Source organism: Macaca mulatta, chromosome 1 (assembly GCF_049350105.2).
Source record: "Macaca mulatta isolate MMU2019108-1 chromosome 1, T2T-MMU8v2.0, whole genome shotgun sequence".
In the NCBI taxonomy this organism is placed as follows: domain Eukaryota; kingdom Metazoa; phylum Chordata; class Mammalia; order Primates; family Cercopithecidae; genus Macaca; species Macaca mulatta.
The window spans coordinates 120,320,718-120,346,607 of NC_133406.1; the positions used below are offsets into that span (position 1 = coordinate 120,320,718).

The 25,890-nt window shown below is 39.2% G+C and overlaps 1 protein-coding gene across 2 annotated transcripts in view; it reads left to right on the top strand.

Moving 5' to 3' along the window:
- NOTCH2 (notch receptor 2) overlaps positions 1-25,890 on the top strand; it is a 189,632-nt gene that overhangs the window by 132,104 nt on the left and 31,638 nt on the right. For both annotated transcript variants that reach the window (XM_015147334.3, NM_001260662.1), the window contains 11 exon segments: positions 1,487-1,642; positions 2,093-2,281; positions 3,224-3,337; positions 4,164-4,277; positions 5,921-6,154; positions 10,454-10,564; positions 14,706-14,898; positions 16,247-16,392; positions 19,121-19,234; positions 20,838-20,957; positions 21,397-21,549. In XM_015147334.3, coding sequence (XP_015002820.3) covers positions 1,487-1,642; positions 2,093-2,281; positions 3,224-3,337; positions 4,164-4,277; positions 5,921-6,154; positions 10,454-10,564; positions 14,706-14,898; positions 16,247-16,392; positions 19,121-19,234; positions 20,838-20,957; positions 21,397-21,549 — 1,644 coding nt within the window.

The following is a 25,890-nucleotide window of genomic DNA, read 5'->3' on the forward strand; positions in this document are numbered from 1 at the left end:
TCTGTGGGAACATATCACTCAGGACTGTTCCAGAAATGTAACCTGCTAACCAAAGTGCTGTGAAGATAGTCTTCCTCCTTAGGACTTTAGGCTCTCTTCTCAACTCTTCATACTTTAGTTTTTCATTCCAAAAAAGGAAAGTTAGTAACTATTGTCTTTGGAGCATCTGCTGAAGTCCTTAAGATCTTAGACTGAAAAGCACCTCAGCTATTAAGATAAAATGGCTAAGAAATGGATCCGCAGGCTTCATTTTAAGAAGAAACCATCTATTTACTCAGAAGAAGTTGGCAGGAGAGAAACATTTAAGTGCCTTCTAACCCTCAATGTCTATGAAAATATTCCCCTCAGGGAAGATTTTTACATGCTACCAGGTTAACATTCCTCTCACCTCTCAATTTAACAGCTACTAGTTCTAGAAGAAGGAGAGCAATGTAAGGAGGAAGGTGATGGGAGAAGATAATTTAGCTGGGAGAACTTTCTGCCCAGCAGTTTTGAAATGTTCTTTCATGGATGCCTTTCCAAAAGCCCTAGCTCCAGCTTTGTGGAAGAAGCCTTAGTTACCTGTTCTTAAGTTAATTGCAGACTGGAAAATCCAGTTCCCATGTGAACTATATAAAACAGGAAGCCTAGTAATATCTTCAGAGACCTGGGGCCACCTGAATCAGGAACGTTGGTGCTATTAAAAGGTTACTCTAGTAGAGGCTGATGGTGTTCAGGTGGCCCCATGATCATCAGGTAGCATAATATTGGGGAAGTAGGATTCCAGATAAAATATAGGCTATATGGAATATTTGAGACATACTAAAAGTTACTTCTTGTTTATCTAAAATTCAACTGGACATCCTCTATTTTATTTGCTAAATCTGGCACACTATTTGGATGGTCGCTCCATTTTCCTATCTCTGTCTTCTTTTTTTTTTTTTTTTTTTTTTTTTTGAGACGGAGTCTCGCTTAGTTACCCAGGTTGGAGTGAAGTGACGCAACTGCAAGCTCCGCCTCCCAGGTTCACGCCATTCTCCTGCCTCAGCCTCCCAAGTAGCTGGGACTACAGGTGCCCACCACCTCGCCCGGCTAATTTTTTGCATTTTTAGTAGAGACGGGGTTTCACTGTGTTAGCCAGGATGGTCTCCATCTCTTGACCTTGTGATCCACCCGCCTCGGCCTCCCAAAGTGCTGGGATTACAGGCGTGAGCCACCGCGCCCGGCCCCTATCTCCGTCTTATTTTCTGGCCTGTAGATGTCTCTGCACTGAAGGAGAGGTCTAGCTGAGGGCTCAGGATCAGAGTCTAGGGTTGCAGCTAGGTACTTTGCTGGTAGCCAAGCATGTCCCCAGGGTAAGGTCAGGCAAAGCGGAAGTTGCCTATAAATCTCTATGTTGGTTTCTGAGGAACTGATCATGAGGTTTTCCCTCCTGGGTGAAAGAGAAAGCTCTTCCCCAAGTGAGAGATATTTTCTCTTAGTTCTCCTTTGCGCCACCCTGTGACAGGTCTCCTGTGTCATCTGGATGATGCCTGCATCAGCAATCCTTGCCACAAGGGGGCACTGTGTGACACCAACCCCCTAAATGGACAGTATATTTGCACCTGCCCACAAGGCTACAAAGGGGCTGACTGCACAGAAGATGTGGATGAGTGTGCCATGGGTAAGTACCCAGAACTTTTTCTATTCTGTGAAGTGTTTGTTGAGCTCAGCAAATGTTTAAACTGAAGCACGTTTTACTGTAGGAGCAAGTTACATACACCCAAACCTCAGATTCCTCTTGCTATGTGGCCGGTGTTTACAGGTGACCTTTCAGCATAACCATAACCATATATTCCATTCTGGGGATTAAATGTATGAAAGGTATGTACTTGATTCTTAATATAAAGCCATACCTCAATGACAGTTTGGGCAGAAACTGCAATAGCAGAAATGCCTAACAGTTGAGGATACTCTGCTTTTATTTCTTTTTAAATTAAGGAAAAAAGAATATTGGGAATGATATTATAAAAGGCCTGGCCCTGATGCTATAACCATCAGATCTTCTTCTGTTGTTCACATTTGTGGAAACTCAAGTGCTTTGATCCCAGTAATTGGTACTTGTGTCTTTCAGCCAATAGCAATCCTTGTGAGCATGCAGGAAAATGTGTGAACACAGATGGCGCCTTCCACTGTGAGTGTCTGAAAGGTTATGCAGGACCTCGTTGTGAGATGGACATCAATGAGTGCCATTCAGATCCCTGCCAGAATGATGCTACCTGTCTGGATAAGATTGGAGGCTTCACATGTCTGTGCATGCCAGGTAAGTGGGCCCATCAGCATGTGGGGTCTAGAGAGGAGGGACTGTTCTGAACTTCTCTGGTAGAGCATTCAGTATACTATTGCAATCTGATGAGCTCTGTCAGCATTTGATTTCCTTTGCTGACTGGGGACTAGAGGAAGTCAGGGTTCACAAGCAAACCTTCCTTCCTCAAAGAGTAAGGCAGTGCTAGAATTCACCAAGCTATGTAGACCAAGTTAAACAAGCCTGTTATATCAAAATCCACATGTAATAGAAAATTTCAAAAATGATTTACTATAAGAATCCTTTAAATAGCAAGTTTTTCTGATACCTTCATGTAATTATAAATACCATACCATTCCATTTATAGAAATAAATTTTATCCACAATTATATAGGAAGTTTCCATTTAGCTAAAGTGCAGTACATGTTTAGTTGTATTCTGGAGCTCTTCTGCAGAGACCATGTCTTTAATTTTCAGAGGATACAGCCAAATCCAGCTTGAAATGATGGCTAACATTGGCTGCTCTGCCTGATGAAGGCTGCCAGCTACTTCAGCCTTGAAAGGCACTCCTGACCTTGAACTGCACCCTGAAGGCAACACCAGCTCCAGCTCGGCTTGTCTTTGGGAACATAGAGTGGGGACATTTTGGGCCTTCCACAGTCCAGGAAGTATGGATTTATCACAGAAAATGTGGAGCAGTCCTTGTTTATATGCTAGGTCTTGCCAACGTCTTTTACAGTAATCCCTTCCCGCTTTTCACAGTAACATGGGTATCTCACAGTATGCCCTGTCCTGCTTGATCCTTGGAGTGACTATTTCTCATCATGGCAGAGTTCCTTTTCTCTCTGCAGGAGTGTGTGGACTCGCAGAGAATGTAGTTATCATTGCAAATTTGTGCTTCTTTGTCTGGAATACACCTTTCTGTCTCTTTAAGCCACTTGTGTGGTCTGTTTTGTTTAGGTTTCAAAGGTGTGCATTGTGAATTAGAAATAAATGAATGTCAGAGCAACCCTTGTGTGAACAATGGGCAGTGTGTGGATAAAGTCAATCGTTTCCAGTGCCTGTGTCCTCCTGGTAAGTGCCCACCACCTGGCCCTGTTTTCTCTTAAAGCACAAAGCCAACTGACCACAGGGAAGAAAGCAGGGAGAGAACGTGTGTGGGCTGTGCATGAGGAAATCATTAGAGTAAGTGCTTGGTGATAGGAGTGTGTGTGTACAGAAATAGAGAATTTGTTTTAGCTACTATATCTTACAAATCCTTTGTGGCCAGAAGTCCAAGTCTATTCTTGAATGGCCCATGACCTTTTCGTCTGTGTGTATATTTCAGAATGTTCATACCTCACAGAAGCCTTAGTTGTAGGCTATACGGGATTTTGTTTTTTTCCCATGGGTCGTATTCTTGAAGGCCCTCTGTGAGACTGTTATTTTTAGACATTTCACCCATGAGTTCAGGAACAGAAAACACATGCCAATTTTTCCAGGATTCTGTGTCTCTCCTTTTTTTTCCTCAAGCTATTTTTGAAGATATGCCAAATTGTCCTCCATAGACTGCATCTTACCCCATTGTATCTTCAGAGAGAAGGTTTCCATTGCCTCTGAAGCTACAGTTACTCGTTTGACGTTTCCACCTATAAATTTCACTTCCTACATCCTTCCTTTATAAGTGAAGTCTGTCTGTGAAGAAGCAATGGTGGAGACACACCACAACTGCCTCTGATTCCCTGAGTGTCACCTGGTTATTCCAGTTACCTGTTGGGGAGAATAATAAAGCATAGGCTTATTGACCCATTGGTATAAGCCCTGCCAGTAACCTAACCCACCCCTCCCTGGACATCATTCTCATAGTAAAGGAAGATGCAAGATAATCCTTCAACTCATGTTACCACTGTCCCTTTTTGAGGTTTTACTGGGCCAGTTTGCCAGATTGATATTGATGATTGTTCCAGTACTCCGTGTCTGAATGGGGCAAAGTGTATCGATCACCCAAATGGCTATGAATGCCAGTGTGCCACAGGTAAGATTCTTCTCACTCTTCGTCTCCTTGGTAGGTCCATCTGAACAAAATAGGGTGTTTGTCCCTGTCCTCTGCTAGCTGCTCTACCAGGTCAGTCCACTCCCAGGGGCTCCTCTGTGTTTAGGAAGAGCTGCTTCTAGCAAATTTTTTGCTGCTCTCTTTTTCTACAGCACCTGCCTCCTCCACCACAACAGTGGTCTGGCCCAGATATTTCCATTTGGTATCCATGTCTTTCTGGGACAGACTTTGGCAGCAGTAAGTTTCCAGCTGGCTAGATTTACTCATTTAGGAAAGAGAAGAATTCCAGTTGAAAGCTATTTTTCATTGGGGCTTCTCAACAGGAGGCCTGGTTCTGTGTTTCTTGAAGCAAGTGACTGAGAGAAGGCCCAGAAATTTAAAGGCTGAATGTATACAATTGCAGGGGTATTCTGCATAAAAGACACCAAATAGGATTGAGAATCAAGTGTGTAAATGACAGGAGAGAAAGCTTTAACTGGGAAAGTTTGGGTCCTCTTTGCTGACTTCTGCAACTAGAGTCAAAAACGATCTGTGCACAAATATTCTGCATTTCTGGGTTTGTAATCACATTTTGTACTTGGGATTGGATTTCAGTAAGCCAGATGTTCCCTATTACACATTTCCTTTTACACAGGCCAATATTATACAGAAAGGTTAGAAATTATTAGAAGTGAACTTCTTTATCGTCTGACTGCTTGAGAAAGAAGTTATTTATATAATTGAAGACATTATCTAATTTTAGAGAATGGAATCTTAAAGATTACAGGCATCATGCATATAATTTATTTCTGATCACAGAAAAGCAAATTTAGTTGTGAAAATTAGTACAAAAAGTTAATATTTCAAGTATTAGACCTACTTAGGTTAGGACAACTCAGATGAGCCACTTTCTTTCTTTTTGCAAATAGTTGCCCTTTGTTGGAGAATCCAAATTTTGTCTTTCCCTGGCCAGATTCTTCTTGTAGAGGATAAGTTTCAAAGGGATTAAAAACCTTTAGCTCAGGTTTAAAAATGGGGAGAGGTCTCCTGGAGTCTTCTAGGGAAAGATATAATGTTTGTCTATTTAAGCCTCAAAGAAAGGAACTCTTGTCTCTTTTTCTTTTAAATGCTCGTAACAGGTTCATTCATTTTATTCAACCAGTATTTATTTAAAACTACTATATATGCATAATACCGTCCGAGGAGCTGAGAGGAGTAAAATAAAGCTCTCTTACCTCCAAAGTCTGAACTGGGAACATAAGATACATAAAATCATTAACTTGTAAATTGGGCTGGGAAGAAAGAAATACAAAGATAAATATATAGAGGAAAAATGTTTTGAGCTGTTATACCTGAAGCCTAATAAAAAATGAAGATGCAGTTAAAGCATCTCTGCAATGAAACTATTGATCAGTTGCAAACGTATTTCAATTCTAAAATTTGATTTGGAAATCTTTATTTTAAGCACCTCTCTCCAGGCATGCTTTCTAAATCAATGCAGATAGTCATTTTCTACCGCTCAAGACCTGCAGTATTAATTGACCACACATGGAATGTGTAGAGTAAATGGATGTAGCTACACTTGTGTTCTGGTGTGGAGTATCTGCCGTGGTTTTTGAGAATCCTTGATAAAATTATTTCCAAAGGTTTCACTGGTGTGTTGTGTGAGGAGAACATTGACAACTGTGACCCCGATCCTTGCCACCATGGTCAGTGTCAGGATGGTATTGATTCCTACACCTGCATCTGCAATCCTGGGTACATGGGCGCCATCTGCAGTGACCAGATTGATGAATGTTATAGCAGCCCTTGCCTGAACGATGGTCGCTGCATCGACCTGGTCAATGGCTACCAGTGCAACTGCCAGCCGGGCACATCAGGTAAGCCCACTCCGTTTATGTTTGGTATGGGGTTTTCACTGTTTCTCAGATCGATTTACACGGATGTTTCAGACGGTTGGCATATGCTCAGATACCTAAAAAACAGTCCTAATTCTGAGAAGCACAGCCAAAGCTACAAACATAAATGTCTCAAGGCAGATGGCCCTAGCCAGTGGAGAAGTCAGAGACAATAGCTCTGCCAATCTGATGATTTTGTGTGTGTGTTTTGTTAAATAGAGGCATACGACTTCAAAAATTAAAATTAATTATTTAAAATTGAAAACCCACTTTTTTGTGGCTATATTATCTTTTTTTCTTTAAGTTCCACCCCACCCAGATTAATAAATTCAGTCCTTCTTGCCTGCTTTCTTGCCTGCCTGCCTGCCTGCCTGCCTTCCTGCCTTCCTTCCTTCCTTCCTTCCTTCCTTCCTTCCTTCCTTCCTTCCTTCCTTCCTTCCTTCCTACTATAATTTCTCATGTCTGAGGAACAGCCCGGAACTGCCCTCCCTCCCTCCCTCCCTCCTTCCTTCCTTCCTCCCTCCCTCCCTCCCTCCCTCCCTCCCGCCCTGCCTCCCTTCCTCCCGCCCTGCCTCCCTTCCTCCTGCCCTGCCTCCCTTCCTCCCGCCCTGCCTCCCTTCCTTCAGTGTATTTTCTCTTTCACAGTTCAGTCTTTTTAGTGTGTCATGTTTCTTCAGTCACTTGTCTCTGGTGGGGCCTTAGCCATCTTGGGGGATTCTAAGGAAGAGGAGATACCTTACAACACACCACAGTAACTAAAGTAGAACGCAGAGCTGTCATTTCCTGTCCTCAGAGTTCATCATTGTTCTCTGGCCTTGGTTAAATGACTCCTTGTTGGTCGTGAGGACATGCTGCTCCTTGTTGGGGGAATGGGGTATTATTTTCTCAGGGAGCAGCATCTCACAGGTTTGAATGGTTCTGTTTTACTTATTAGATGAATGATCATGGTCATAACTATGGTTAATGGACAGAGAAGTTTATGTTCCAGATCAAAGGAAAATGTATTAGTGGAAGATTAACCAATGTGTGCCTTTGTTAGAAGGAAACCTGCCAATATAAAGGAGTGATTTATTGAGAACTCATTCTGGATGTAAGGAAAATGACCTATGTAGAGAGCAGAGGTGGAGAAGGTAGTTAGCTGCCCTCATTTTCTTTTATTGTTTCCAAATCCATTTCTTCAAACTTGTCAAAGGCTCTGGTCTTTATCCAAGACTTCATACATGCCAAGTTTGAAAACAAAGTCCTTTTTGAATTGCTCAAGCATACGAAAAACATCCCATGCCGTCACAGCTGAAAATGCCTTTCCCTCCCCCATTTAGATAACTCACTAAAAGGGCTGAATAGATCTTTGTGAAAACTTCCAAAAGCAATTTGCTTCCGGGCTGTTCCTCAGACATGAGAAATTATAGTAGGAAAAGAAATTTGAGAGATTTACAAGCAATTGACTGGATGCCTTTAGAATGGAGGGGCTGTTTTAGACTTTGCTATCATTCCCATCATAGTAAACATACTGGAAACCTGGGTGAGTGGTGGGTTGGCAAGCACTTTGTTTTCTCTGGGATTATATCATTGTATCAGGATATATCAGGTGTTTTCTGGGGAGGACAGAGAGGGTATGGTGTAAGTAGCTGTCACTGAGAAGGTGAGAAGTCAATATGAGTGATCTGTAGGCAGCATGGAAAGGAAGGCCCAGAATCTGTCAGAACCTGCCAAAGACATTCCTGCAGTTATTTGGAGAATTAAAGCAAGCAACAGTCAGACAACATTTAAAAAAATGTTGGTCTGTAATGGGTGGAGAAAGAGCTGGCATGTATCAGGGACCTGGGTGGAAAATCCATTAAACGAGGCATTATGAATAGTCTCAAGTTCTAGAGTAAGAATTCCTGTTCCACTTATATGACCTAAGTTGGTAGTTTGGTGTTCGGATAGGGGAGTGGGTGGAAGAAATATTTTACAATTTGCCAGCTAAAATTGTGGTAGTCAGTCACTGGGTACTTAAAGTGAGATATACTACCCAGAGTTACTTTCAGTGCCTTCTCTCATCTGTGCTTTTATGATAGTAAAGTTTTAAGTAAGTTTCTTTGTGTTTCAAGTAACAGACCAACTTGAGCTAGCTTAAGTCATCATTTACAAAAAATAAACAACAACAAAACAGAGAAACAGAGCTTAACTAAAGCACCCAGAGCCTCTTATAGATTCCAAGCAATTGAATAATAAGGCTTTGGAGAAAATAACAGGAAACTGGGCATTTTTAGACCAGAGGTCACACAGTCTGTGTTTCAGTGTTGTAATGAGAGAATCTCATTGGCCTGGCTTGATCCAGGTGTCTTTTCCTACTCAAGTACACAATGGACAGGGGACTAGAGTCACATTGGATCATCAGGGCTTCATTGGGAGGGGGTGCTGCCGTCTTGGTTTGAGGGTAGAGGGGGTTTGTCAGTCAAAGGTTAGAAACATCTCCTAAAGATATCCACTTCTCTGCGGGGAATATGGAAATCTTTCCCTCATTTATGGCTAGTTAGGCAGCATAGCCTCATTAATCACGGAATGACAGTACAGTGTGGCAGAAAGAGGATGCTGTGGAGCCACACAAACAGGGTACAGAGCCCAGCTTTCCTGCCCTAATGGTGGCACTGTGCATGTCAGCCCTGTTGTCTATAAAATGGGTGTAACACAGACTAATATGCAGGTTGGGTGACAGGGTTAGAGAAAACTTACGTGACAGGCAAAGCAGCGTACTTTGCACATAGTAAGAGCTCAATAAACTGTTCCTCAGTAATTATTATTAATAAACATTATTGCAGAGTATGGGCACAGTGGCTCATACCTGTATGAAGTATACATACAGGTGTATACCTTACCTTTTGGGAGGCCGAGGTGGGACGATTGCTTGAGTCTGGGAGTTTGAGACCAGCGTGGGCAACATAGCAAAACCTCATCTCTTAAAAAAAAAGAAAATAGCCAGGTAAAGTGGTACACACACCTGTAATCGGGAAGCTGAGGTGGGGGATTGCTTGAGCCAGGGATATTGAGGTTGCAGGGAGCTGTGCTCTTGTCATTGCACTCCAGGCTGGGTGACAGATCAAGACCCTGTCTCTGAAAAAAAAAAAAAGAAAAACAAAGTATGAGTGAATCACAAGTATGGCATTTTTATCCTGGGTGTTTTGTTTTGTTTTATTCTCATTACCAGTTTTTATTTTTAGTCCTTTTAAACTACCAAAATATTATTGTATGATACTCAGAAAGCATCACTTAATTCATACAAAAATAAAAAATATCCTTACCATTATTTGTAAAAAGATATTTGTGAAATATATTACAAATATATTTCACAAATATCTCTTTACAAATAATGGTAGCAATAATGATTGTATACTGTTAATATAACGAAACTCTTCCATTCATCTGGGCAGCAGAGCAAAAATAAGGCAGCTTACCTCAGGAGGAAGTTACTAGACTCAAGATTTATCCTGAAATTTAGCCTGTAATACTGACAGGCAGTGTCAAGCTCACTGTGATAGATAAAAATTCCAAAATTCTAATTTTGATTCAAAAGCTTAAGTTTTATCTTTGGCAAAAATACTGTTAATTTACTTTTCCTCAAAATGACAGGCTTGCTGCTTTCACTTAATATTTGCTCAATACTCAATTGTGATTCACCCTGGTTTGTCTTGTCAGCTGCTCTTTCAATTAAAATGTGGTTTCATGAAGAAAGCAGCTATTTCAACGCACAGCTCAAACAATAGCAGTATAGCTCTTCCTGGAGACAACTTTCATACTTGGCATGCCACAGAAATGCTTTATGTATACTTCTATTTCATCACATGGAGTAGTAGACATTACTCAAGGTTCGAGATTTATTAAAATTATAAAGTTTCTAATTTTAACTTCCTCAACAAAGCCACTCTTGAGTGAAACTGGTGTTTTTGCTTGTTTAACTGTGGCACATGGAGGTGAGCAGTAGAATAATTATAGTACAGTTTGGTTCTACTGCCTTGATTCATGCTGATGCGATCAATTTCACCCCATTGCCTCTGCACCATCAGTTTGAATGTTAGCACGGTGAAAAGGAAAGATGATGGCTAAGTATGATTAATAAAATCCTTTGGACCTCTATATCTTCCTGAAAGAGTGGGCTACATTTTGAGAACTGCTGCTTTATTCTGTCCGGGGTTGGCTGGAATTCACCTTAGATTTCTTACACGTTGCTGCATCACAAGCAGAAAGCCTTAGTATTTCTGTGGTAATATTGAATGGTTTCCCTTTGGTTTTCTCTTCCAGGGGTTAATTGTGAAATTAATTTTGATGACTGTGCAAGTAACCCTTGTATCCATGGAATCTGTATGGATGGCATTAATCGCTACAGTTGTGTCTGCTCACCAGGATTCACAGGTAAAGCTCCTTTTACTGCAAGGCCCCTCCTTCAGCCTTATCACTTTGGGAATATAGCATCCAAAGGAATATTGCTTTTCAAGTGTTTCCTATTTCTTTGTCTCTCTGGAAGGTTAGTAGTCTGTTTCTCTGCTTTTCTAGATCAGTTTTCTGTTCACAGACCTTTTCTAAACTGAAACATACTTTTCATTAATTAGAGTTTTTAGATTATATGTTTATTGCTACCAGAAAATAATTCCTAGACAGACCATAAATTGCCTTTGCTTTGCTTGAGTTATATTGCTTCCAAAGCTATGTTTATTGACTACAGGTAGTAGTCAAGGCCTTCCATAAAGACATATTCAAGGTAAAATCTTATGAAAACACTGAATGCTTGTTTCTGGGTACTTCCTCTTTGACATACTCAAGGTAGAATTCTATGAAAATACTGAATGCTTATTTCTGGGTACTTCCTTCTCTGAAATATTGTTAGATGAGGTCAGAGCTTGAGGAGACCTCCCTAATTGGGGTAGCATGAGAGAGATATTTCTGCCCAGGAGGAAGAAAGTAAATAGCTAGAAGAATTTTGAATGTAACTCCTCTTAAAGTATGAACAGCCTAAGCATTTACACATACACACATGTGCGTGTACATGCGCACGCGCGCGCACACACACACACACACACACACATCTTCTATTTGTTAATATTAACTTTGTCTTTTACCCTCCTGATCAAAAAGTGCTAGAGGCTACTACTGCAGAAACCTGAGGCCCCTCACTGACACACCTGAGTTTCTTATTGGCATCATCAGAAGGCACACACTGTACATTCTGTTCTTTCTGGACAGTGACACACAGAAGCAGCCACTAACATGTTACCATTTAATAATTTCCATGTGGTTGTTTGTACCCGAATGTGAAACACCCTTCAAAGTTTTTGATAGAGTCTGCAAAAAGCCAGAGCAAAGCGAAGTGAATGTCCACCATTCATTTGCCAGGAGTGTACTTTGTTCTCTATTTCACAAGAATTTCTCCTATTTGGTATGATTGTGGACATTAGAGAGGAAAGTTTGCAGCCCAAATGGGTCACAGCGATCCCTGTTCAGTGAAAGATCACTGAGAAGCCAAATCTGATGAAAACTGTCATGCCCAATGCCCAGTGCTGCTGTAGTAGCCTGATGTTCAGCATCCTGAAACTTGTGACTCCAAGATCAAATGGCAGTCAAGTGAATACACAGAAATCCCTGCTAGATAGGATAATAGGCACATTGTTGATAAGTGGGTAATACAAAGAGAATAGGTAACATTTATGAAGAACTAATTTTGAACTAGGCACTATGTGCCTAGTCTCAATTGTCACTGCTGTTGAGAATACCTACAGAATTTATAAGAAACTGAGAACACAGAGAGGTTAAGTAATGTTACCAGTGCACAGCAGCCAGAATTATATCCCAGGCAATCTGACCCCAGAGCCCATGCTCATTCCCACAACACTGGACATCCTGATTAGGGGCCTGTTGTTGTGTGTGTGTGTGTGTGTGTGTGTGTGTGTGTGTGTGTGTGTGTGTGTGTTTATGTAAGGCTTCTACTGGACTCATTTTTTCAAAATGCCAATGAATCATATTCTTTCTCTTATTAACATTCAGCAAACCAGAAAGGTCAAGAAGGGAGAACATAGGCTAAATATATTCTAAAATAAACCTAAGGTGTAGCATGAAACCTTATAAGCAAGAAATGGAATGTTTTGGTTACTAGGTGGTCCCCTGTTCATGGAACTGTTGTCTGTGTCTGAGATGGTTTTTTTAATGAGCTGCTGAAAACGTCAGAGATGACTGTGGTATATACTCATGAGTGGTAAATGTAAGGAGTTTTATTCTTGCTCTTGTTTTAATATATTTTTCCCATATCATTCTAACAATAGCTTTGACAGCTTTAAAGGATATTTTTTTGTTTGTTTTAATACTAAGTTATCTGTTCTCTTAGAACCTTTTTAAATGGGGGAAGGTAAGGAATTATGTGATACTTCTATAAACTGCTTTTCAGTTTTACAAAGCACCTTCATACCCATTATCTTCCTGAATTCTCATAACAATCCAGAAAGGAATTTCTACTATCCCCATTTAACAAATAAGGCAACTGAGAGACAGACCTTGATGTATATACTCATGGCCTGCCAGTGATTTGCATAGTGAGGACTGTGAGTTCCCAGAAGGTGGAGACCTCGTTTAATCATCTTTATAGCAAGTGTCTAAAGCAATGTCTAGCACACAGGAAACACTCAGTGAATGTTGCTGAATGAACGAATGAAGGGGACTCAAATACAGCACTTTTGCTAGCTAATCCAGACTCTGAAGTGTGGACTATACCATGTTTTCATTTATTAAGCACCAATTTACTGAGTACCTGAGTCAGAAGAAACACTGGGTAACTTCTCATTTCAGTTAGCCCAACAAATTGCTTGGCCTTCCACTGGACTTTTCTGATGCTCAGTGGAAACTCCTTGAGGGTAGGACCTTGCTGATGGAACAGCTGTCAATCAACATAGTAGAATGCATTTAACACTTTCAGGTAAAGATGGCTTGAAAATTTATTCTGCAAAGAGTTTAAAAGCAAACAAAGAAAACTTGGGAGGAGTGGCTTCTGAGGAGATGCTTCCAAGAAAAGGCCAAAAATGAGAAAGGCTTTTTCCTGTCATCCTCCACTATATTATAGGCCAAGGCTAACTGTGTGGTTGAAGAGCTCTGGTTCATATTTTGGTGCCACTGACAAACATCTCAAAGAACCAGTGGTTGAGGCCAAGGAAATAGTATTTAAAAATAAGCTATTAATAAAACACTTAAGAGGAAAACAGCAGCCACTTCCAGATTATGGGTTTTTACCACAAGAACCACGAATAATGGTTTAGAGAGCAATGGAGGGTGAAAAAATGTGAATACTCATACTTCATAGGAGTGGGTATCTATTTCATCTGGAATGTCCTGTTCTAAATACAGGATTGCTCTTTCTTAAATGAGAAAAATGCATGTTTTCAAAATCTGAATCAGAACCTTGTATTCTTTGAAATTTATAAATTCATAGCAGTTGCTTGATCCCACTCATTTATAGAATTATAGGTAATTTTGACATTTCATATCATTTTGGAATTTATAGTTAAATCTCAGTTACTCAAAATGTAGCAAATTGAAACACTTGTATAACTGCCCGTGTTACTTTATTCAGCCTAAGAAATATCAAGGTTATAACAGACGTCTTTTTAAAGAGCAATCTTGGCTATGTCTTAGAGGAACAACATATCCACTTCAATTTCACTTACTCCCAGTATCTGCATTATATGATGATAAGTAATAATTGTCTAGAACAGAATTTCTCAAAATCTAGTTTTTACTCCACCTACATTTTTAAAAATATGGTTTGCTAGATTCTGTTCATCGCAAGCTATGGTGATAGGGCCTAGGAATCTCCACTTAAAATAACAACTTAAAGTGTTGATTTTACACATTAAAGTTTAAGAACCATAGGTCTAAAGTGACGGAATCTGCATTATTTTCTCCAATATCAGAGGACAACAAAATTATACCTTGAGACTCTACTTCCTGAGGTTAAAAAAATGGATTAATACGACTCTAAGAATGAAAACAAAATAGCTTTTCTTTACAATCAGTTTAATTATTGAATTAAGTTACTATCCCATTCATTAAGCATTCCAGTTAATTTGGATTTACCATAAATAGAAATGTAAGAGGCTAACTGAGAAAATGAATTTGTGGTAAACCAGCACAAAGCATGTTAATGAATGCTTCTTTGAGTTGTACTCAGGACAGCATTAAAAAGAGAAGCCTTCTTTGCTGACATTTGAAGTTCTCTTCTTAGAACCTGGTAAAGTTTCCCCATTTCTGAGTTGAAAGAAAATACCAAATTGCTATAACACTTTTCCAACCTTTTGTTAACTTTCCTTGATTATCAAAAGTCAATGCTCTTTGCTCCTTCTTTGCATGGCATTAAGTGTTATTGGGTATCTAATTCCTTACATCTTGTCATTTGGTGCCCCAAAACACCTTATGGCCTGAGCAGATGAAGGGTGAAAACATAATGTGTCTTATAGTTCTGGGTCTATTTCCTGAGCATTTAGGATGTAAATAACACTGTCCCCCTTCTCCACAGGGCAGAGATGTAACATTGACATCGATGAGTGTGCCTCCAATCCCTGTCGCAAGGGTGCAACATGTATCAACGGTGTGAATGGTTTCCGCTGTATATGCCCTGAGGGGCCCCATCACCCCAGCTGCTACTCACAGGTGAACGAATGCCTGAGTAATCCCTGCATCCATGGAAACTGTACTGGAGGTCTCAGTGGGTGAGTAGCTGCCCCATGTAATAGCTTCTTATTGACCTGTGTTAAGCCAATTGGATTGTAGTACTGGTGACAGCCTGAAGTCGTCAAATGGGACCTTGAGCTGAAACTTTGCTGAAGATTTGGTAGTCTGCATCAAAGCCTTCTGAATTACCACTTAATCCATGGAAGCTGGCACCTCCCTTCCGTAAGTGAGGACCTAGATGGAACATAAGGAGGAATGTCTCCCTTATATGGGTCATTAGCAAGGACCTCATGGGAGGAACCCAGACTCATTGTGTGAATCTTTGGCAATTATGTTTTTAGTATGTATTATTGGAATGATTTCTGAAGAATGTTCTAGCCTTTGTTTTTTTTTCCCCTGCTTAAACATAGCTCAGCTCTGTTCTGTCACAGTGCCAGTGTGTGCTCTGAAGTAGGGCCACTTCAGCCAACTTTAGAAATGTCCCTGATAAAACATTTGCAATTTTTAAGCCCCGCAGACTTGTGTGATGTGTTAGTGATTTTCTAGAACCATAGAGTGACATTAGGTCTCATGAGACGCTTTTATACTCTTGCTGTGTTTGCCATAGGATATGGCTTTGGACATTTTCCTTTGCAAACTTTGAAAGATGAAAGAATAAAGTGTTTAGAAGTAAATAGTAAATAGTTATTTTAAAATGAATTAACTCAGTATTGCTGTTTCAGAGTATAGCAGCCTTCAAGGCACCCTTATCCATCTCTCATTTTCTTAAAATTCTCCAGATAAGAAAGCTATCATTTCCTGATATCACATTCTAGGTGTTAGTGATGTTCAAATTGGAGATTATATTTACATTTCAAATACCTTCATTCTTGTGCCTTTTCTTGCAGAATACCCTAGGTGCTTTCTGAAGCCAAGTTTCAGGTCAGAACAAAGCATGACTAAGATATGAAATATCCCAGGAGCATCTTAGAGTGGCTCAGGGTCCCTGATAGTAACCTAGGTATCTATTTTGCACCAAAAACTAATGATCTTAATGTTTGCTTTACTTTAGTTTTATGTATAATAAAATACATTGTGCAGATTTATCCATGATATTGTTTCCTTCAGAGTGGCCCAATATATTGTACAAACCATTGTTTACATAAGAAATTTCATTGTAATTTCACTAACTTGGTGAGCCAGGAAAGCACCAAGAAGGTTTCTTTACTGGATACACCTGATAGGGCCACATGGTACACACCATGTGCAAGGTGATGCAAGGATAGTTCCATGAAAGTAGAAATGAGATCAGTTTACCCCATTTCTTCACCAAGTCCTGTATTTCACTCTATGACTCAATTGTACATTTATATACCTCCTATAGTAAAAAGTTTTGTCTTCTTTCAGATATAAGTGCCTCTGTGATGCAGGCTGGGTTGGCATCAACTGTGAAGTGGACAAAAATGAATGTCTTTCTAATCCATGCCAGAATGGAGGAACTTGTGACAATCTGGTGAATGGATACAGGTGTACTTGCAAGAAGGGCTTTAAAGGTAAAAACAAAAGTACATCTTTCTGTGTCTGCTCTGTCTTCTTTTTGTTGCATACTGCTTGACTCACTTCTTAGTTTCCTTTTCTCTTTTCATTCATTCATGTAACAAACATATTGAACAATTAGAACTTCTAAGGCACTTGGGAAGTAAAACATGAATAGATACAATTTCTACCTTCAGCCTAGCAGTGAGGTAACCTATTGAAATAGTAATTTTTCTTTTTCTTTTTTTTTTTTTTTTGAGATGGAGTTTCGCTCTTGTTGCCCAGGCTGGAGTGCAATGGCACGTGATCTTGGCTCACTGCAAGCTCCGCCTCCTGTGTTCAAGCGATTCTCCTGCCTCAGCCTCCCTAGTAGCTGGGATTACAGGCATGCGCCACCACACCCAGCTAATTTTGTATTTTTAGTAGAGACAGGGTTTCTCCATATTGGTCAGGCTGGTCACGAACTCCTGACCTCTGGTGATCCGCCCCCCTCGGCCTCTCAAAGTGCTGGGATTACAGGCATGAGCCACCACACCCGACCTGAAATAGTCATATTTGAGATGAACAGTTAAGACTCCAGTTTTACAGCATTGGCCAAGTGTCCAATTATAAGCTGCCTGGTCCAGGTTTGAGTCTATAATAGTTCAAATAGATATATGAAAGTAGAATGAAAATACTATGCTTACTGTAATTAAGATAGTAGTAATATCAAGGAAGAATCCACATGTTCAGAACTCTTTCAACACATTGAGATATTCTTAGTTACTTAGTCATCTTTGGTCTTCACCGGCGGTCCTCAACCCTCAGGCTACAGACCAGTACCTGTGCGTGGCCTGTTAGGAACCAGGCCACACTGCAGGAGGTGAGCAGCCGGCGAGGGGGCCAGTCTTCATCTGTATTTATAGCCACTCCCCATCACTCACATTACCGCCTGAGCTCTGCCTCTGTCAGATCAGTGGTGGCCTTAGATTCTCACTGGAGTGCGAACCCTGTTGTGAACTGCATATGTGGGGGATGTAGGTTGCGTGCTCCTTATAAGAATCTAATGCCTGATGATCTGTCACTGTCTCCCATCACCTCCAGATGGGGCTGTCTAGTGGCAGGAAAACAAGCTCAGGGTTCCCACCTATTCTACATTATAATGTAGATTCTACTATATTATGAGTTGTAAAACTATTTCATTATATATTACAGTGTAATATTATAATAATAAAAATAAAGTGTACAATAAATGGGATATGCTTGAATCATCATCCTAAAACCATCCCCTCAACCCCGGATCATGGAAAAATTTGTTTTCCACGAAACCAGTCCCTGGTGCCAAAAAAGTTGGGGGACTGCTGGCCTACCCAACAAATGTATAGTCATGGGAGTTGGGTAAATTCTGTTTCTGAGTTATCACTGTTGTATTTCTACCATCAGTTTTCTCTTGGAAACTCACAAAAGAGACCTGTGTGGATAAATCATTATATTTGCACTCATCTGTCTACTTATTCATTGATTTCCTCACTCAAATATTGTACCATGCTGTTGTCATACATCAGCATGTTTTAGAGCCACTTTATTTGATTACTTGAAACTTTTCTGAGACCATATTTCAGCCATTAATTTTCTGATATATTGTATTACATTGGCAAAGAAACTTGTAGATTTCAAAACACTTTTATTTCTTTATCTTATGAGACTTGCTTATCAGTGAACAAAATAAAATTCAAAAGGTAAGATCCCAAGTTATATGCCCAGTGAGCAGCAGAATACTCCTTGAACCCATACCTCTGCATTCCTAGACCATGTTTTCTTTTCCACAGTGCCATAGTTTCTCTATTTTAAGGCTCTGTGCCAGGCCCTATTGCAGATGCAAAGGTGTGCAGTATTTGGGTACAGTGCTATCTCCACTAATCTTTTATTCCTTTTATCCTTTTCTTAGTGGGAGAAGGTTTCATGCCTTGAATCAGGAGAAAACAGCTTTGTAACTTCAGGAAGTACCACATGGATGATAGACACTGTGCCTATGAAAAAATGGGCGTAAACCAGAGGCTTTGATTAAAGTATTCAAAAACATCATCCCTTTTCCTGACCAGAAATGTTATATACAAAGGGCTTATGTTTATCATGCAGCAAGCTATTGGCTGGGTGTGATGGCTCACACCCGTAATCCCAGCATTTTGGGAGGGTGAGGTGGTAGGATCATTTGACCCCAGAAGTTTGAGACCAACCTGGGCAACATAATGAGACCTCATCTCTACAAGAAATTTAAAAAGTCAAGTGGGCATGATGGCATGCACCTGTGGTTCTAGCTACTCAGGAGGCTGAGGTGGGAGGATTGCTGAGCCCAAGAGGTCGAGGCTGCAGTGAGCCATGATTACACAACTGCATTCCAACCTGAATGACAGAGTGAGACCCCCTGTCTCAAAAATAAATAATAAATAGATCATGCAACAAGCTTTTGAACCAAGAACTTCATTATTGAGAAGTTATTTGTAGTTGGAGGGGCATTAGGCTTTCAGACCGTTAGAACAGACTGTTTTTCCATACATCTTTTCAACTAATTGACTGCTGTCATTTACTGACTGTATGTCAGGGACATGGGGCTGAAATGAATGAACAGATATTTCAGTGGCCTGAAGAAAGGAATGCACTTTCTGGTGTGTTCAGTTTTTACCCCCAAAGAGAATTGGTTAGAAATTGAGATAATGAGACTGTCAGAAAGTTTTACTGTTTTTGGTTTTTCCCTTTTGTCTACAGGCTATAACTGCCAGGTGAATATTGATGAATGTGCCTCAAATCCATGCTTGAACCAAGGAACCTGCTTTGATGACATAAGTGGCTACACTTGCCACTGTGTGCTGCCATACACAGGTGGGTCCTGGAAGTACTAGCAGGGACCAGAGGGGATACTTGGCCTTGCTTTGTCAGTGCCTGAGTCTGAGTGCCCAGGTCTGTGGGGCTGCAGTGCTGCTCCAAGGGCTCACTCCTCAGTTGTCCTTCCTGCCCTTACTGACTGGATCTTGAGCTTTGAGGAAACATTGTGGCCTCCTAAGATGCAAGTGGTAGACAGTCATTTGCCTACATTGTACTTAAGTATTTGAAAGAAAAAAAATTTTTAATTGTATGTGACTGGAACCAGGCACATAGCTGATGGTTGTCTATCAGTTGACCGTTTCCAGGACATTAGCTATTTGTCTTAGTTTCAATAATACAGCTACCATTTATTGGTAATTTACTATGTGCCAGGCACTTTTTGTACTTTGGATTATTTAATGTATTCCTCAATAATTCTACAATGTAGAAGTTCCTATTGTCATTTTACACATGAGGAGGCTGAGGCAAAGGGAGCTTGCTTGCTCAAGGTCGTATAGGTAAGTGGTACATCTAGGATTTACCTGTAAGTCTCTTTGAATCTGAAGTTTTTCCTCTTAATGACCTTTTTACTTCCCACATTCAGTACCGCTACATCTCACTCAGAGGTGTCACCCCTTTGACGGCTGTTACAACTGAGAAGACGTGAGTGTGACTGCATGCCACATAGCTGTTCTTTGTTTCAGGTGTTACATTTGGAGTGTGCTTGGGACATTTATTCTTTGTTTTCTACTGGCTTATTATTGCCTTCTTGTGATTGGTTATATTTCTATGGCTTGTTTATCTCCTCTTCATCTATTTTCCTCATTCAGAGGGAACAAAACACAAACATAGACAATAACTGTCTGTTTCATCAGGTTGCGGCATGCAGTCAGGAGCATGGCTGAGTTATTACTTCCCTGGAGTCTTCAGCTGTTGATAGCAGCTGTTGATAGTGACGCTAAGTTGTGTAGAGTAGCAGAATAACCATAGCATGACTGTGTTACCTGAAAGACTTGATAGCACATTGTTACTTTTTCCCCTCTAGAAGAAATAGTAGGCCGGGCGCGGTGGCTCACCCTGTAATCCCAGCACTTTGGGAGGCCAAGGTGGGCAGATCACGAGGTCAGGAGATTGCAACCATCCTGGCTAACGTGGTGAAATCCCGTCTCTCCTAAAAATATAAAAAATTAGCCGGGCGTGGTGGCAGGCACCTGTAGTCCCAGCTACTTGGGAGGCAGAGGCAGGAGAATGGCATGAACCTGGAAGGTGGGGGTTGCAGTAAGCTGAGATCATGCCACTGCACTCCAGCCTGGGTGACAGAGTGAGAATCCATCTCAAAAAAAAAAAAAAGAAAGAAAGAAATAGTAATGTAGGAAAACTACATTTAACAGGCCTAGTTCATAAAATCACAGTTGTAGGAGGTCCCTAACTATCTTGCCCAAGGTTACACAGTTAGCAATATCGGAGCCAATGCTGAAAAGACTATGGGTTTCTCCATTTTCAAAGCCTCTTAATCAGGACTTCTTACTTAAATTCAGAGAACATCCTTGGGATACAACTTGGGAAATTTTTCGTTTTCTTACCTGTTTATGTGTCATAAACTCTGTCATTTACTTTCCAGGCAAGAACTGTCAGACAGTATTGGCTCCCTGTTCCCCAAACCCTTGTGAGAATGCTGCTGTTTGCAAAGAGTCACCAAATTTTGAGAGTTACACCTGCTTGTGTGCTCCTGGCTGGCAAGGTAACAACATGGGTGTGGAGAAGCCAAGAACATGCATTTCTGAGCTTTAAACAAAGTGGTCAGGTTATCAGATCATGTGGAAGGCCCTGCTGGTCTTCTGAGGCCTGTCTGTCTTGTCAAGAGCACACAGGTTTTGCATAGGAGCTGCTAATTGGAATGGCTTAGAAAGCCTTTCCATTGTCCGTGTCTTTGGGGCCCCCTGGCGGCTGGAAGGCTGCTACCGCAGACTCTCAAGCCATGATGTTCGTTCTTCAGGGAGTTTTAACACCTTGGCAGCAACTTCCTAGGCCACAGAAGTCTTCCTGAAACTTCCTAAAGTAGGGGACCAACCAGTTTGTGGAATAGCTCCATGCACCCCAACTTAAGCTCAGGTCCTGCATAGGTTTTTGTGGGAATCACCTTCCAAGGACTAGGTCATTTATTGGCCTTGTGTTCCTAGGTCAGAGGTGTACCATTGACATTGACGAGTGTATCTCCAAGCCCTGCATGAACCATGGTCTCTGCCATAACACCCAGGGCAGCTACATGTGTGAATGTCCACCAGGCTTCAGTGGTATGGACTGTGAGGAGGACATCGATGACTGCCTTGCCAGTGAGTATGCCAGTCAGCTCTTAAGCCCCCCTGAAGAAAGGAAAGCACACAGGGAGCAGAGGAGAGCGCAGTGGAGGCTGTCACCACTCATGCCTGACATTGGGCATACCGGTCATTTATCCAGCATATTTAACAGTAGTGTTTTAACTCTTTCTTTTGAAGCTAGTGTCTTGGAGTTGAGGCAGTAGAATATATTTTAAGTATTCCCTTTAATTTGTGAACATTGAAAATGTGAGGACAATGCTATGATAGTGTTTTTTTAAAAACAGATTTATTGAGGTATAATTAATATACATTAAACTGCAGATATTTTTAGTGTACAATTTGACACATTTTGACATATGGTAAGTGAAACTATCACCCAAAATAATAAACATATTTATCACCCTAAAATTATCTTCATCCCATTGCAATTTAACCTTCTCTCTCTCTTTATTGCCTGTGGAGCCACAGGTTTACCTTCTGTCACTATAGATTATTAGTTGGCAGTTTTTATCATTCCATATAAATGCAATCAGATAAGCATAAGTCAGGAGAAGTTCTGAGTTGTTTTAATGAACATAGTATTTGAGATCCATCCATGTTGTTTATACCAGTAGTACATTCTAGTTTATTGTTGCACGGTACTCCATTGTATGGACATATTACAGTTCACTGGTTGATGGCCATTTGGGTGTTTTCCAATTTGGGGATATTACAAATGAAGTTGCTATGAATGAGTCTTTGGGTGGACATATGATTTTAGTTCTCTTGAGTAAATACCTAGGAGTAGAATTGGTGAATCATGTGCTAAGTGTGTGTTTCACTTTTTAAGAAATTGCCAAAATATTTTCCAAGGTGGTTATACTATTTTCATTCTCACCAGAATTGTATGAAAGTTCTATTTGAACCATATGCTCACAAACTCTTGGTGATATCAGTCATTTAAATTTAGCTCTTCTAGTTGGTGTGTAGTGGTATTTCATTGTGATATTAATTGGTGTTATCTTTGCCAATGATGTTAAGCATCATTTCATGTGCTTTTTGCCCGTCTGCATATCTTCGTTGGTGAAATGTCTATTTAAATCTTTTGCCCATTTGAAATAATTGGGTGGTTTGTCTTCTTGAGTTGAAAGAGTTCTTTATATTTTTAGATAAGAATTCTTTGACAGGTATTTGCTTCCCAACGACTTCCCTCCAATTTATAGCTTCTCTTTTGATTTCTTTTGAAGATGAAGATGTTAACATTGATGAAATTCAGTGTATGCATGTTTTTTCTTTATAGTTCATGCTTCATATTTCTTGTTTAACAAATCTTCACCTAATCCAAACTCAAGGTTTATCTACTGTGGTTTCTTCTAAAAGTCGTATAATTTTAGCTCTTATATTTTGGCCTATGATCTATTTTGAGTTAATTTTTACATATTGTGTGATATCGTACTAAGATCTTCAATAAATGCATAATAGAAGTGGTGAGAGAAGCCAGCCTTACCTTGTTTTTGATCCTGGGGGAAAAGTATGTAGTCTTTTACCATTAAGTAAGATGTTACCTATAGGTTTTCATAAAGGCTCTTTATCAAATTGAGAGACCTTGTACTTCTGGTTTGTTAAGAGGTCTTTTTGTATTTTTATAATGAATGAATGTTTATTTTTTGGTGTGCAGTTGATTTCTCTACATCTGTTGACATGGTGAAATTATTTTTTGGTCTTTTAATATAAGTAAATTGTCATCAACTTTATTATTTAATACTTTGCAAATGTTAAACTAATCTTAAATTTATTGGCTATATTCCATTTGGGCATTATGTATTACTCCTTTTATGTATTATTGGATTTGATTTGCCAAAATGTTGTTAAGGATTTCTATATCTGTGTTCATGAAGGATATTGTTCTCCAGGGTTTCTTGTACTATCATTGTCTGGTTGTGATAGGAGGGCAATGCTGTCCTCATAGAACATATCAGGAAGTGTTTCTTTCTATTTTCTGGGAGAATTTATGTAGAACTGGTGTCTTTTCTTCCAAATATCTAGACATGGAACCTTCTTTCTGGGAAAGTTTTTAACTACAAGTTTGGTTTTCCTAATACATATATTGCCTTATGGGTTATCTGTTTTTAATTGAACTTTGGTAATATCTGTCTTTCAAAGAATTCCTCCAGTTCATCTGTTTTGTCAAATTTGTTGACATAACATCAATTTGTTTCGTAACATTTCCTTACTGAGCTTTAATAGTCTGCAAGATCTGTGACGATTTCCTTCTCATGTTTCTATTATTGGTAATTTGTCTCTTCTTTGAGAGGAAAGAATGTCTGTTTTGCAGATTTTTTCATAGAGTGTTCTATAAATGTTATTAATTCAAATTGGATAATAGTGTTATTCAGGTCTTTTATGTCCTCTATGACTTTCTGTCTACTTATTATTCATAGAGTATAGTAAGTAGGCTTTCTGTTTATTTCTTATTCAAGAGTATTGAAATCTTCTACTATCATTGTATATTCATCTGTTTCTCTAGTAATTCTATTTGTTTTGGCTTAATGAATTTTGAAACTCTAATATTAAGTGCTTATAAATATTTAGGGTTCTTATGTCCTTTTGAGGAATTGACCCATTTATCATTTTGAAATGGTCTTTTTAAACTCTTGTCATATTTCTCTCTCTGAAGTCTACTTTGCCTGATATTGATATAGCTACTCTAGCTTTATTTTATCATTAGAGTGTGTTTTTAAAAATCCTTTTACTTCTGACCTATTTCTCTAAAATGGGTTTCTTGTAGAGAGCATATGTTGGGTCTTGTCTTTTTTCTCCAATATGACAATATCCATCTTTTAATTCAGGTATTTAGACTGTTTAAATTTAATGTAGGTTTTTATATGGCTGGCTTCAAAATATGCCATCTTGCTGTTTGCTTTATCTTTGTTCTTTCTGTTTATTGTTTCCATTTTCCTCTTTTTCTGACATCTTTTGAAATAATTGCATATTTTTATGATTATATGTTATCTACATACATAAATTTCAAAAATTTATCTATATTCACTACTGTATTCGTTATATATTTTTTAGTAGTTATTGTAGGGATTACTGGTGTGCAACTTTAACTTGTTATAATGTACCTTCAATCATGCAACTTCATATAGAGGAGAAGAGCTGTACACTCACATTTGCATTCCTCCTGGCCTCTCTTGTATTATTGTTTTAAAATGTATATCTCGTTAAACCCACCAAATATATAATTAAAAGGTAAATTATTTTTTCAAGAAATTTGAAAAATAATTTAAAAGTCTTTAAGTTACCCACATATTTTCAAGTCTTGTTGGTTTTTATTCTTTTATGTAGATTTGTGTTTCCATCAGGTATCATTTTCCTTCTGTCTGAAAAAATCCCTTGAATATTTTGTGTAATCTTTGTCTCCTGGTGATGAAGTCTTTCTGTTTTTGTGTGTCAGAAAGGTTTTTATTTTGCTTTAGTTTTCAAAGATATTTTCACAGGGAAGAGAATTCTAAATTGACTTACTCTTTCAGCACTTTAAAGCTATCCTATTATCTTCTACCTTGCATTATTTCTGAGGAGAAATCTGCTGTTATTCCACAATTCTTTTATCTGTTCCTTCATATATAATTATCTCTCCTGTGGCTGCTTTTAAGATATCCTCTTTCCACTGATTTTTACCAACTTGATTATAATGCCTGTTAGTGTAGTGTTCTTTATGTTTCTTCTGTTTGGAATTTACTTGTATTTTTGGTTAGGGGTCCAGGTCTGGAAAATACTTAACCATTATTTGGAAAATATTTAACCTTTTTTTTTTCAAAAGTTTTTGCCTCTCCCCTTTATAATGTTCATTATGCATTTATTAGACTGCAAGGTTGATTCATTTATTTTTCAGTGTTTCTTCCACTTAGTGTTTTATTTTGGATTATTTTATTATTTGAAGATATCTTGTTATACTTCCAAGTTCACTAATTGTTTCCTCTATAGTTTCTTGTTTACTGTTAATCTCATTTAGTATATTTTTCCCTCAGATATTATGTTTTTATAGGTAAAAGTTTAGTTCAAGTCTTTCTTTTAATGTTATCTCCCTCTTTGTCATGTTCATCCTTTTATTTCCTCCTTGAACATATTGAGTATCATCGTTTTATAGTTGATAATAATTGACCATATTTTATTGTCCTTACCTACTTTTCTACCATATAAGAAACTCCTGAGTATGTTTCTGTTCAAATTTTTTCTACTCATTTTGAGTTGTATTTCCTGCTTCTTTGCCTGCCTGGTAATTTTTTGTTGGATGCTAGACATCCATTTTACATTGTTCCATGCTGAATTTTCTTAAAAATCTTTTTTAAAAAAACATTTTTGAACTTTATTCAA